General features: G+C 39.8%; 1 protein-coding gene across 1 annotated transcript; it reads right to left on the bottom strand.

Annotated features, from left to right (window-relative positions):
* Nucleotides 1–3,917: 3,917 nt before the first annotated feature.
* Nucleotides 3,918–13,381, bottom strand: LOC139478689 (multiple epidermal growth factor-like domains protein 10). The gene is made up of 10 exons (XM_071261267.1): nucleotides 13,321–13,381; nucleotides 10,558–10,698; nucleotides 9,645–9,854; nucleotides 8,492–8,719; nucleotides 6,614–6,748; nucleotides 6,314–6,460; nucleotides 5,975–6,115; nucleotides 5,235–5,372; nucleotides 4,908–5,007; nucleotides 3,918–4,794 (listed from the first exon to the last, which is right to left on the bottom strand). The coding sequence occupies exons 1-10, from the start codon at nucleotides 13,376–13,378 to the stop codon at nucleotides 4,608–4,610; spliced, it is 1,485 nt and encodes a 494-aa protein (XP_071117368.1). The 5' UTR covers nucleotides 13,379–13,381; the 3' UTR covers nucleotides 3,918–4,607.

Below are 13,381 nucleotides of genomic sequence, written 5' to 3'. Positions count from 1 at the left end.
GCCAGTTTATGCAGTTATTTTGTTTTTTTATTAAGAAAAATATCTACGATCCTTATCAAATTTTGAGTAGTATATTTTCCGCCTGCTTCCAACACTGTTTTCAAGGATACAAGACATTCGGATGTGACAAAGACAAGACATTCGAGATTGTACTGATTTTTGTAATAGGGCTCCTTGTCACATGTTTTGAACCATGTATTGCTTTTTATGATTGTAAACCTGATCCTGTGTGGTTCGAGACCATGCATTCAATGTTCTTTGATCTCTTGAGCTTAGTTACTACTTTCAGAGCAAAAACAGCAGTTTAATAAAACATTTTTTTACAACGCCATGTGTAGCAAAAGCAAAATGACAGAAAACGTGTCAACTTGACATGTGTGTACACACAATTGCTTGATGATTTTTTCAAGTACTAAGATTGTGGATGAGGACATAAATAGGATAACTTTTGATTTAAACTGACAAAAACAAACAAAACGTTACCAAACCAAAAGTTGGACACTTTGAGACCTAACGCCGAATAGTGGTTGACAATCAGTCGCCCAAACATTACCAAAAACAATTTTCTGAGTAGTGCACGTGCTATCGTAACAAGATCAGTGAAACCTATCTGCACTAGCAGTATGTCAACGTATAAAAACGTGGGTATGACAGGAACGATGCACTGTTCACTCACACCCAAACGATTGGACAGTGACAAAATAACATAAGATAAGATAAGTGCCGTTGCCGTTGGTAAGTGAATAAGCCATTAGTATGATACAGCAAGGAGCAACGCGTTACCATACTGCAAGGAGTTTTGGCTGTAGCGGAAGGACAGTCACTATGGTCAAGTCATCCTGTCAGTCACTGGACAGTGTCCATGGTTTGGGGTGGCATCTGTAGCCAAGTCAATATGGCATCATTTCCTAAGTGAAGGCGGCGTCATTAGCCATGTCAGTGTGGCACCATTAGCCATGTCAAGGCGGCACCATTAGCCATGTCAAGGCGGCGTCATTAGCCATGTCAATGTGGCACCATTAGCCATGTCAAGGCGGCACCATTAGCCATGTCAGTGTGGCACCATTAGCCATGTCAAGGCGGCGTCATTAGCCATGTCAAGGCGGCGTCAGTAGCCATGTCAATGTGGCTTCATTAGCCATGTTAAGGTGACATCATTAACCAGGTCAAAACAGATCTGAAGGGTTTGGAAAGAAACTGAACAGTGCTACTTTGATTAATCTCTCTACTCTGCTGTGCTACCGTTCTTGCAACAGAATCCGCGGAATCGCTGTTATTGCAAGATAACACAAGGCCCCATCAGACTTATCACCTACGTGTGGGATCACCTTGACCAACAATATAGAGCACCACCAGGTCCCCCTTCTAACAATGATCTGTTAGTTGACAGTCCTCCAAAATTAATGCTGTCGAGTCCCATTTCTTGTGATCAGATGTCTCACATCTTCTGCCTGTCGTCGAATCGAGGGCTAGCATTGACGCCCGTGGTGGGTAACGCGTTATTGACTGAAAAGTGTGACATTCTGAAGGATTACACGGAGTTCCATGCGGTAATATTTAAGTCTTGAGTTGATCAATTACTGAGCAACTCACACCCCTCCTCCAAACATAACGCAATACCTTCGTGTTTGTTGTGATTCGGGGCATAACTTGTAATGATGTTGATAATTCATGAATTACTTACAATTGCAAGTATCTTTCTTGACACTGTCCCTGGTTATAACATGTTTAACATTGCAAGTCACTGTGTACATCTATTCCCATGGGCTCAGTATTTTTCATGCGTTGAGTTTACATTGTCTATTCACTCAAAAGAGACCGGGTCGGTCGGGTAGCCTAGTGGTTAAAGCGTTCGCTCGTCACGCCGAAGACTCGGGTTTTGATTACTGATATGGGTACACTGTATGAAGCCCATTTCTGGTGTTCCCCGCCGTGATATTGCTGGAATATTGCTAAAAACGGCCTAAAACCATACACTCTCACTCACTCAAAATGGACCGAGTTGTCGTTTCTTGTTAATATTAGCTAACACATACCAAGGAGAGTCAAACCTCTTTCACTATAGCTATCGGTCATGCTTTTGTATGTAATATTGTGGATGATAGACACCTAGACACATCACATTGAGTATGTACTTATTCGGTATGTTTTAAATTCCGCAAATAACAACAAAACTCGCTTTCTACATTTACTGTTTGTTAAGAAATTCTTTATTTGAAATATTATTGCATTCTTCTATGTAAATATACCAGAATATAGCAATGCTACAAGCCATTCGAAAGACTGGGAAAAATGAGTGAAAGTATGAGAAAAGACAACGAGGAAGGGATAGAAAAGCATGTTAACTTCATTACCTACGGAACAAGGTGATAAGTGACACACTGATACAGTAAACTCGAGAAACAATGGTCAGTAGACGGTAAAACATATTGACAAGAACAAGTGTTGTTTCTTCTTTTAAACAAAATACTTGTACGTCTGATCCCGAAAGCTTATACATGTCTTAATGTATTCAATACACAATTTTTGATTTCTTCAATGATTTTATTTTCGCGTGCACGGTTCTTGCAAAAACTGTCAAAGCGAAAGCACCGTGCCGAGGAGTGCGGGTTTTAACATATTTTATACCAAATGTGAATGGTTACTTGTTTACCTTTGCGAGCTTAACCTAAAATTATATGAATATGAGTAAACTCCACAACTGTTTGGTTTTTTTTTTACAAAGTTTTAACTATAACTATTTTTTTTCAATACTGCTCGTTTGTTTGTTGCACTCAGCAATATTCCAGCTATATGAAGGTGGAGGCCTGTATATAATCGAGTCTGGCCCAGATATCAGTGATTGATATTAACAATCGACGCCGTCGGGATGTGATGACACGCCACCCAGCCTGACTACCGATTCAAAAAGAAACGTTTGAGGGGACCACTTCAAATCCAGAATCCCACAATCCCAAAAGGGCATATATTTCGAACTACAAGAAATACACGTATACATTTGCAAAAAAATATATGTTTAGTTTGTAATTTTAAGAACGCAAAACAAGGTAATTCAATCTATCCTAATGATCAAACAAATATTGTTAAGGAATATCGCGATAGTGGTGACTGACAAGGATTTCAAGGTACATATTTACAGTTAAATTACAGATACTAATCATTACAATGACTCACCTGAAGGAGACTACTGAAAAACGCATAATCTAGCGAGAGTCTCAAGGTAAATGACAAAAGGAACACGTATCATTGCAAAAAGTACATAATCGGACAATTTCATACTTCATATACTAAGGATCATTACTGCCAAAAAACATAACTTCGATCCAGTTAAGGTCTCTTTCCATAACGTCTCAGAATATAATCTTACTGTTTACATTATAAGTATTATACTTTACGTCATTGTCACATAGCATTACAGCGTTAGATAAAAACGACAAAAAAGGACATGTATAAACAACGAACAATACAAATTCATCAAATCAAAATACAAAGTACAGAAGAATATGACCATACACATATAACATGAAATGGCAAACAAAATAATATGCATTACTTCATGTATAGCAATCAGTGGAGCAAGGTTAACTGGGACATTATGTGAACAAGAATTGCTTCCCTTCAAACATTTTGCACCGCATGTCAGGCATTTGTGGCCCATGTTGAACACTAGTACCATACAATCAAATACCATACCATTCTGCGTACTCTTATCCTTGCTTTACTTTACTCACGATAACTGCCAAACACTTGTTAAAAACACAACAGTGAAGACGCAAATGAGAATACATTACGCTTTACTACTCTGACACGTGATAATGCAATCAATAAAAGGAGGTTATTATTGTTATTTTTCAGGATTCGTTGGCATGGAACACATGGAAGCTAAAACACGTTCTGAACGTTTTGATAAACGTCCGTTTATCACGCTGATCTCGGCATAGACATACAATGCATGTATTTCGCAAAAATATGTAATCTGATACTGATAATTTTCCATTTTGACATCTTTACAAGCAACATACAAAGCAACATCAATAAGGTACATGATTGTGAATCTTTTTTCCTGGTTTCAAGAAAAGTTGTTGGGAAATTATTCAGCAAACACAATTATACAACAAGGTATCTATTGCCTCATTTTGGGGTTCTTTGCACGTCCAACCAATACGACGTGGTGTAACAATGATGTTCAAAGCACTGTTAAAACCTCCTTACTCACTTCTAAGAAAACCATGCTTGAAACCGGATCAATATATTTTGTGGAAGAAATAGTGACGGAACCATATCATTTCATTTCATGATGCATTTTACATTTTGTTTTTTAAGTGAAAATTACCCAGACTCAATTTGTCATTTGTCATTGACAATTCTGCTGACTTATTTATGTATATCTGCAGTGAGTCAACACTACAACCATATGCTTGTGCCCTCGACTGCGGTCCCATGGAAATTTAGCTTGAGATATTTGTCAAACTTTGATTTCTAGTTTATACTTTAGTTTTCTACAAGAGAATAGCGTGTTTATTTATACAATTATAGAACGATACGTGGCATAACATTATCGTGATTGCACAGACAAGTGATTCTTAGATTAGATTAATTGCATATTCTTAGTTTTTAATGACATCATACGTTGACACCTTATCTCCCTCTCTTGTAAGGTCATTCAGTTCAGCATAGTCTTGACCATCAACACAGGACACATGCGCGTGTGCAGGAATCTCCCCAGTGTCTCCTGTAACGGCCTTATTTCTCCCGTCTGTAGGACCTGTGCAAGCTGATGATCGCCACGTCAGTCTGAAACAGGAAAGTATAGTGGACAATCCCATAAAAACTCAAATGCTTGAATTATTCGGAAAAAAATTATTTTAATACCGAACGCATAACGTTTATAAAATGCGTGCTGTTACCTTCCAGTTCGAAGCAGACATGTGGTCAGTCCAGCAATAAGCAACAACATCACAGCCATTCCTACTGCTCCCCCGATGACACCACTTGTTACAGGTGACACTGGATTAAATGCCATGAGACACATTAATAGAAACATTATGTTATGCTGCACATAAGATATTTTGCGTCATCCATATGCCAGCTTTACGTATATATATTGCGCCATGAAAACTGTGTTAGTGCGATAAATGTTTAACATCAAACTACATTTAATATGCGGTTCTTATGTTGATTTATTTTATAAGGGACTGCATAAGCACAAAAAAAAGGTTTAACGGTATTCGAACCTCTGACATCCACATCACATCGGTCACCGGTAAAGCCGTCCAGACACTCTCCTGGACAGTGCCCATCGCCAACATTACATGTGACGTCACAGTGGCCGCAACGAGAACAGTCAGGCCCAAATGTTCCAGGCTTGCATTCTGAAGGTTAGCAATTCAGGTCTTAAGTAATGAAGTGATATCATTCAAACAGCATGTGTCCTTACTCTGATTCACACTAACTGACAACTCCACCACAATTACACCCATCCCGAGTGACAAAACATTATTCCATGTACAAATATACGTTTGGCATATCACGATATTATTACTTTTACAGTATCTCACCTTTGAAAACAATGAAACACAGGCATATTACATAAAGGTCTTCCATAATATTTTCGCACTTTTGTACACACTGATGATACTTCACAGATTTGACACTGTTCACCAGTAAAGATTTAGAACGTGAATTACCTGATCCGGCCACAAGACCACAAACCACGTTTCCTGCACACCGAAAGTTTGTATCATAAGTTCCGTTGCAACATTTACATAACATCGGACCTCACACGGAGCTAAATAGAGTAAGGGCTACGAGGCTTCGGCGATGATGGCAAGAGAGTTCCTGAAGGTAACTGCCATACAGCAAAGCAGAAGGTTACCATGTGAACAACGCTACCGTTGCTACCGTGTTGTTAAACTATATGGCCAGAGGGGCACACAAGAAGTTGTTGACTCAAAATATAAAATAAGTGTGTCACCTGTTGTACAGTCAGTGTCTATCCATCCGGCATTGCAGCCGCGTTCACACTTCCCGGTCACGTGATCACATGGTGATGACTCACTGCAGTGTCTGTCAGAGCACAGGTAAGCACAGTCGTCTCCGTAGGTAAGTAAGCATTCTAGAACGTGTTTATGGATACATTTGTACCATGCATCAAATACATAGGAACTATGACTTATTTAAATATATTTATACCCTTATTAGTGTCAAGCTTGAACCTATGGTTAGGTGCATCAAATTGTGTTTGAGATACCTGGAGGCATTTCCAGCAGGTAAGGCCAGGTATTGATTTGTTGTTAGTACATTATGGTCTTACTCTGTGTACAGTCTGTTCCTTTCCACCCTGTCAAACAACCCCCAACACACTCCCCTGTCACGTGGTCACAGGTGGAGTTGTCGGTCTTGCAGTGCCTGTCAGCGCATTTCGTATTACAGTTTCGTCCATAATCGCCGGGGATACACTCTGAAAATATGATGGTTTTTAATATAGTTACAAATGAGCTGTATGCCCTCGATTGTTTTTATTGTTAGTTTGGGGTATTAATTATACAGACATATATAATATCCTGAAGGTTGATTCTTGATGAAATATATCAGCACAAAATCAAATAGGAACCTGTGTCACACTTGTCTTGCTGCCAGCCTGGTAGACAATCTCCACTCGGACAGATGCCACTCACGTAGTCGCATACCTCACCGTCACAGTGGCAGTAGTTGTCACAGTCAGAGCCGAAAGTACCAGGACCGCAGACTATTGATGAGGGATCAGGAATGTCATATGCACTTTACCTACTATGAAAACATTCACGTTAAACATGTACTCGCATTTACACGGATTAAAGTATACAACACAAATGTGTAAATTGAAATTTGTGTAATGATGGTTTGTAATTAGTTCCTTTTTAATCTTCTTTGTTCCCCTTTCTCGCTCTCCTGTATTATAGAATGCATAACAATGTAATAAACTTCATATAATCGCTTATGTAAACTCATTTAAGAAATATGTTGTTAAAATTAGTAAAACCAGTATCAATGAAGTAATAGTAGTGTGCAGCGAGAACTGTGCTAAACGTACGTAACTATACGAATATTGAATACAACTACACACAAATTTACTCTGAAGCGTTTGTTGCCATTCTTTTCCCTGGTTGTTATTACCCGTCTCATTAATAACATGCATTTCTTTGGCTGAGGGCAAATATGTTGGGTGAAATGCAGCGCTTTAGACTACTTGTCGACCGATGCCCCTGTGTTTAAAGTGGAATTTAGGATTCACAATAGTATCTATTGTTTCATTTGTTTTTGTTGAAGCTTCCCTATTTCTTATGAAAATGTAGTGACACTCTTGCAACTGCAGCTGCGCATACTCATTACTGAGGTGAGGTGTTCCTGGACAAATACATAGAGAAAACTGTTTTGAATATGAATATGCATATATGGAGATTCAAGGTCTACCACCTTACAAATTATTAACTGACCATTCTGATTACAAAAGCCGATTTAACGGCCGCATCATATAGGAAACTAATCTTATTACTATTTTCTGAATGATTGTCTGTAGGCATTCTGAAATAATAATATGCATACGTGAAGGTTACAATATGTCGCGTTGCTGTTGCTATAATTTTCAAAGTATTGCAATACATTTTCACTAAACACGATATAAATCGACAAAGTAATAAAGTAGTAATTCAACTGTTGGGGACAACATAGAGATTGAAATGTGGCGAGTGCAATTTGGATAAAGAGCTTTTGTGTTGAGCACTGTGACTTCATTGAAAATTAAAGCTGGGGGCGGTCTGGTAGCCTAGTGGTTAAAGCCCTGGGTTTGATTCCCGACATGGGTATAATGTGTAAAGCCCATTTGCTGGAATATTGCTAAAAGCGGCGTAAAACCACACTCACTCACTCACTATAGCTGAGCCCTGCAAAACTTGTTTCATTAGGATGTTCTTTTGGGATGACCAGTTTATGCTTAAACCTTTATACAGAAGCCTAGAATACACTTTATAGCCTCTCATATGTGCAAATGAATAGTATTTATGTAAAACCAATGCTTGAGAATGCACAGCGACATACTTTGTTCAAATTCAACCCTTGCCACCTCATCCATTATATCCCTGATATTTTAAGCTTTTTAACATATTACGCCTCACGCCGCGCGCTCGGTTCCACAAATTCGATTTAACAGCGTTAGATTTACGTGTAACATTCTTGCTGTACATTCAAAACACGGGACATGTTTTACACCTCAATATACATACTAAACATAATTCCTACAGTTACCCGAACTTCACAGAAATCCAGGATGGGTATTGTTAACATTGATACTTTCGTTGATTAAAGTAATGGTGTACAGGACCAGGTCGATGCCTTCCAAGGAACGCGTTTAGAACAGCAGAAAATAAAGAGCATATTGATATTTAAATGAACATATGAAAAATCAAAATTTGGAGATCGATGAGTTATATATGATATCAAACATGATTCCTACCGTAAACCTGCACTTCACAGAAATCCATACTAGGTACTGTGTCACCTCTGCTTTTTACAGTTGTGTACAGCACTAGATAGCGCCCTTTACCAGAACACGTAACGTTCAAAACATAAGGTATATCTGTCCCGTCCGCCTTCCCTGTCACGTTGTAGCAGTGGTCTCCGGCAGGTGGGGAGGCGTCAGTTTCAGCTATGTAGATCTGGATACCATTCCGACGAACTTTATCTGTTACATGTCAAAATTAATATAAATGTCTTAATTAGTAAAATGTATATTCATGAAAATAGGATCACTCATATATGTTTTATACCTTAAACATGTATATATATGCAACAACTTTGTTCATCATGAAATAGACCTGTGAAGATCCGGGAGATAGGTCTTCAGCAACCCAAAATGCAAGCTGGCCGGAAGAGGCGACTAATGGGATCGGGTGGTCAGGCTTGCTGACTATGGTTAATACACGGCATCGTATCGATGCTCGTAATGTCAGTCATTGGATTGTCTGGTCCAGTCTCGATTATTTACAGACCGCCGTCATATAGCTGGAGTATTGCTGAGTGCGGCGTTAAACAACAAACAAACAATCAAACTGACGACATCATAAAATATGCCTATCGGACATAAGGCTGAGGATGGGGTTGGATGGGGGTTCTGAAAGTTGGGGATGCGGCATTCCGCTTGTTTGTAAACATAATGGTCAGTCGATTGCGTTTTTATTCCACGCATTGCTGTAGTCCACCTAACACACTCGACAGATATGAATGGGCTATCGGTAGGAGGGGCCTGTGTTTGTACCCTTATAATACCTGCAACTTCCAACCGTTGCGCAATTACTCCAGCCTACATATTTTGTAAAATACCAAATAAGACCGATGTTCAGAAATTTCTAATCTTTGGAAATCATTACGAAGTAAGTTTCATGTATGCCTGTGTACAATACTGAAGCCATGAACAAATAGCTAGTCTCAGAACTGAGCGAACGCCACCTTTCTAGATTTGACAAACCCTGGGACAAGGTCTAAGTTCCAAGTCGTTTGAAACCGGTTAACGTAGTTTTAGCATAAACTGCACAGTGGTGGTTATTGGCTTTATGTGACGTCGTAAGAAGACATAAACTAGTCTTTACAGTTGGATGTAAACGACTCACGGTCTCTCCTGAAGTAAATGGTGACGTCATGAATTTGTGTCATCTCACTCAGATCCACTCTCCACCACGCAACTGTTATACTAGCGTCGTTGTAGGCTGAATGAAAGCAGTAGCTATAGTTCGCTTTGGTAACTCCGTCCACAGCCTTACTTGGTGACTGATTGAGAAAGATGCTACTGGCTGATGTTGGTTTGTTGAGTGCTTTGTTGTCTGCCATAACATATAATGTTAGAGTATAGAACAACCATAGGTCGGTGTGCAACTTAGTTTCACAACAGAAAATGTATCAAATGTAATGTTCGGAAACAGAGGATCACACCTTCAGATGAGGTGTTGTGATACATGCTATATGCTGGCCTACACTTTGCTTGTTTGGGGGAAACTGTGAACAGACAGCGCAGGCGTGTTAGGCGATGTAACTACAATTCGCTGTGTAGAAGGATGTCCCCGAGGGGCCGTCCCCGAGGCCTGCAAGTAATCGGGGATTGTGGATTTGACTCCCAGATTCGCCCTGATGATTTATGGTTGGACAGAACCATACCCGTGTACCAAAGCATCACTTCGGGCATTCTCCCCACATGAAACTGAAACACCTTGATATAACGGACGTCGCTGTCTTCATGTAAGACGTTGCACTGACATTTATCTGATGTGAAAGGTATACTCGTTACTGCTAAAACATCAAAGATGATAACTTCAAGCAATAAATGCATGGATTTTGATGTTTTAAAAAAATATTTCAAAGGAGAGAATGAATTGTAGTGACGATATGAACATTCGAGGAAAATAAACGATTCTTTTTGTTGTTATCGACTTTTGACAATATTCAGATAAGAATTATCGTTAACACACTGATTGTGTTAAGCTGATTTAGAGTCAAACGTTCACTGATATACAAAATTGAATGCTTTACATTTCTGGCATGTCGGTCCTGACCACCCACTGTTGCAGGTCTGATTTCTAGATCTGCATCCATCTCTAGAATCACACGTGGCGACGAGACAGTTGCAGTTGTAACTACACTGGTAGCCGTATGTACCATCAGGGCAGCTGCCTGGAATATGTATGCATTATATCATAGACAGTGACGCTGGTAGCCGTATGTACAATCAGGGCAGCTGCCTGGTACATATATGCATAATATCATAGACAGTGACACTGACATATGTATCATCAGGACAGTTGTAAAAGCAGTAGAATATCATAGACATTGTCACTGGCAGCCATATGTAATATCAGGATAGCCGCCTATTACAGAAGTTTTGTATCATAGATAGACAGTGACATTGGTGTGTACCACCAGGATACGTGTAACAGAAGCAGTTTATAAGGGATAGACAGTGACCCTTGTGGCCATATGCAATGTAAATATAAGGGCAGCCGCCTGTTATAGAAGCATATTTCAGAAATATACAGTTCCACTGCTATGCAAATGTCCTATCACGACAGTCGCTTGTAACGGAAGCATCATAAAACCAGTGGCACCGCTAACCCTATGTAACACCAGGACAGGTGTAGGGAAAAAGACACTGACACTGGTATCTGCATATACCACCGGGACAACTGCCTGTTACAGGAGTATTATAACAGAGATAGACACTGTGTTGTCATATGTAATATAATGGCAATTAAGACAGACTTATATATCACATGTAGTCAGTGACACTGGTAGACTGTATGTAACATTAGGTTAGTTGTAACTGAAGTATGATATTCTACAAATACACTGCAACAGGTATTTGCATGTACCACCAGGACACGTACACTACCTGTTAGTCTATTATAACAGAGACATTCAGTGTAGTCGCATGTACATCTGCGACTGCTGACTTCAGTAAACAGTACATTGTATTATACATGACATAGACAGCGACATTTGGAGACACATGTAATATCCGGACAGACGCCTGTGTCAGAAGTATATATCAGATAACAACAGTAACACAAGTCGCCGAACATGCATGTGTCATGAGGACTACATCTTGTTACTTAACAGGGGTATCATATCAGAAATATTTCTTGATTTGTTGCCACGTGTCAATCCTGTGGTGAACGCTAAGCGTGACAAGGATGCACCAAATACTCCATGTAATTAATGATGAAATGATAGTTATCATAATATATCTCAAATTACGTGGGAAATATTATGTCCTTCTGTAATGCAGGGATTTATCCGACTTAGTCATTGACATTCGCCAAGTCAGGCACACATAATGATGAATTTATCCTTGTTACTGATGGACTATATGATCTTTATTTACAGCTGGTTACAAAAACTCAATGTTAACAAAGTGACATATTGAACAAACAGACAAGGAAGTCAAATGCTCCAGGCTTACAAGTCTAGATAATAAGGATTAAAATACAACAAACTGTCCGAGAACATGATTATATTTTCCCCTGTCATTTTCTAATGGAGCATATTACCTTCACAATAAGGAAAGGTCATACATATTACACGTATAGGGTACTTTATATGGAGGACGTGATTGTGTACTGACCAAAGGGAGCGCCCTTGTGTACTGACTAGAGAGGACGTGATTGTGTACTGACTAGAGAGGACGTGCTTGTGTACTGACTAGAGAGGACGTGCTTCTGTACTGACTAGAGAGGGTGTACTTGTGTACTGACTAGAGAGGACGTACTTGTGTACTGACTAGAGAGGGTGTACTTGTGTACTGACTAGAGAGGACGTGCTTGTGTACTGACTAGAGAGGGTGTACTTGTGTACTCACTAGAGAGGACGTGCTTGTGTACTGACTAGAGAGGGTGTACTTGTGTACTGACTAGAGAGGACGTGCTTCTGTACTGACTAGAGAGGGTGTACTTGTGTACTCACTAGAGAGGACGTACTTGTGTACTGACTAGAGAGGACGTGCTTGTGTACTGACTAGAGAGGACGTGCTTCTGTACTGACTAGAGAGGGTGTACTTGTGTACTGACTAGAGAGGGTGTACTTGTGTACTGACTAGAGAGGACGTGCGTGTGTACTGACCAGAGAGGAATGACTTGTCGACTGACTAGAGAGGACGTGATTGTGTACTGACTAGAGAGGACGTGATTTTGTACTGACTAGAGAGGACGTCAGTGTGTACTCACTAGAGAGGACGTACTTGTGTACTGACTAGAGAGGACGTCAGTGTGTACTCACTAGAGAGGACGTGCTTGTGTACTGACTAGAGAGGGTGTACTTGTGTACTGACTAGAGAGGACGCAATTGTGTACTGACTAGAGAGGAATGACTTGTGTACTGACTAGAAAGGACGTGATTGTGTACTGACTAGAAATGACGTGATTGTGTACTGACTAGAGAGGACGTGATCGTGGACTGACTAGAGAGGACGTCCGTGAGTGCTTACTGGAGTGGATGTGCTTACTATGAAGAGAGGACGTACTAGTGTACTGACAAGAGGGGGACTAGTGTACTGACAAGAGGGGGACCTTTTGTATTCTGAGAAGTTATTCTTCACGTTATTTATATAACAAGATGGCTTTTATTTCAGTCTGTTTCAATCAAGTTTTCTTGATATATTTGTGTACAAAAAGAGGCATTTATGTCTTCCACAGGAGTGAAAGCAATAACGAAACCGCGTCACTGATCACATGACAGTATTGTTATTCAAATCCATTTTCGGTATACAAGATGTTCCTTCTAAGTTATAAGATAGACACATACCTGATGTAATGTGCAGAACATAGAGACAGAGCACGAAAGCCAGTCTGACCCCTTCCATGGC

This window comes from Haliotis cracherodii, unplaced genomic scaffold (assembly GCF_022045235.1).
Source record: "Haliotis cracherodii isolate W230 unplaced genomic scaffold, xgHalCrac1.p SCAF_4, whole genome shotgun sequence".
Taxonomy (NCBI): Eukaryota; Metazoa; Mollusca; class Gastropoda; order Lepetellida; family Haliotidae; genus Haliotis; species Haliotis cracherodii.
This window is presented reverse-complemented; position numbering and strand designations above follow the sequence as displayed.

What these genes read in the sequence shown, in the direction of transcription:
- LOC139478689 (XM_071261267.1), bottom strand. Translation starts at nt 13,378, where the DNA reads ATGGAAGGGGTCAGACTGGCTTTCGTGCTCTGTCTCTATGTTCTGCAC. An exon ending in AGGACCGACATGCCAGAAAT is followed by an intron (nt 9,855 to 10,557) that starts GTAAAGCATTCA and finishes ATGTTATGGCAG; the next exon opens with ACAACAAAGCACTCAACAAA. An exon ending in GCAAGACAAGTGTGACACAG is followed by an intron (nt 6,461 to 6,613) that starts GTTCCTATTTGA and finishes TCATATTTTCAG; the next exon opens with AGTGTATCCCCGGCGATTAT.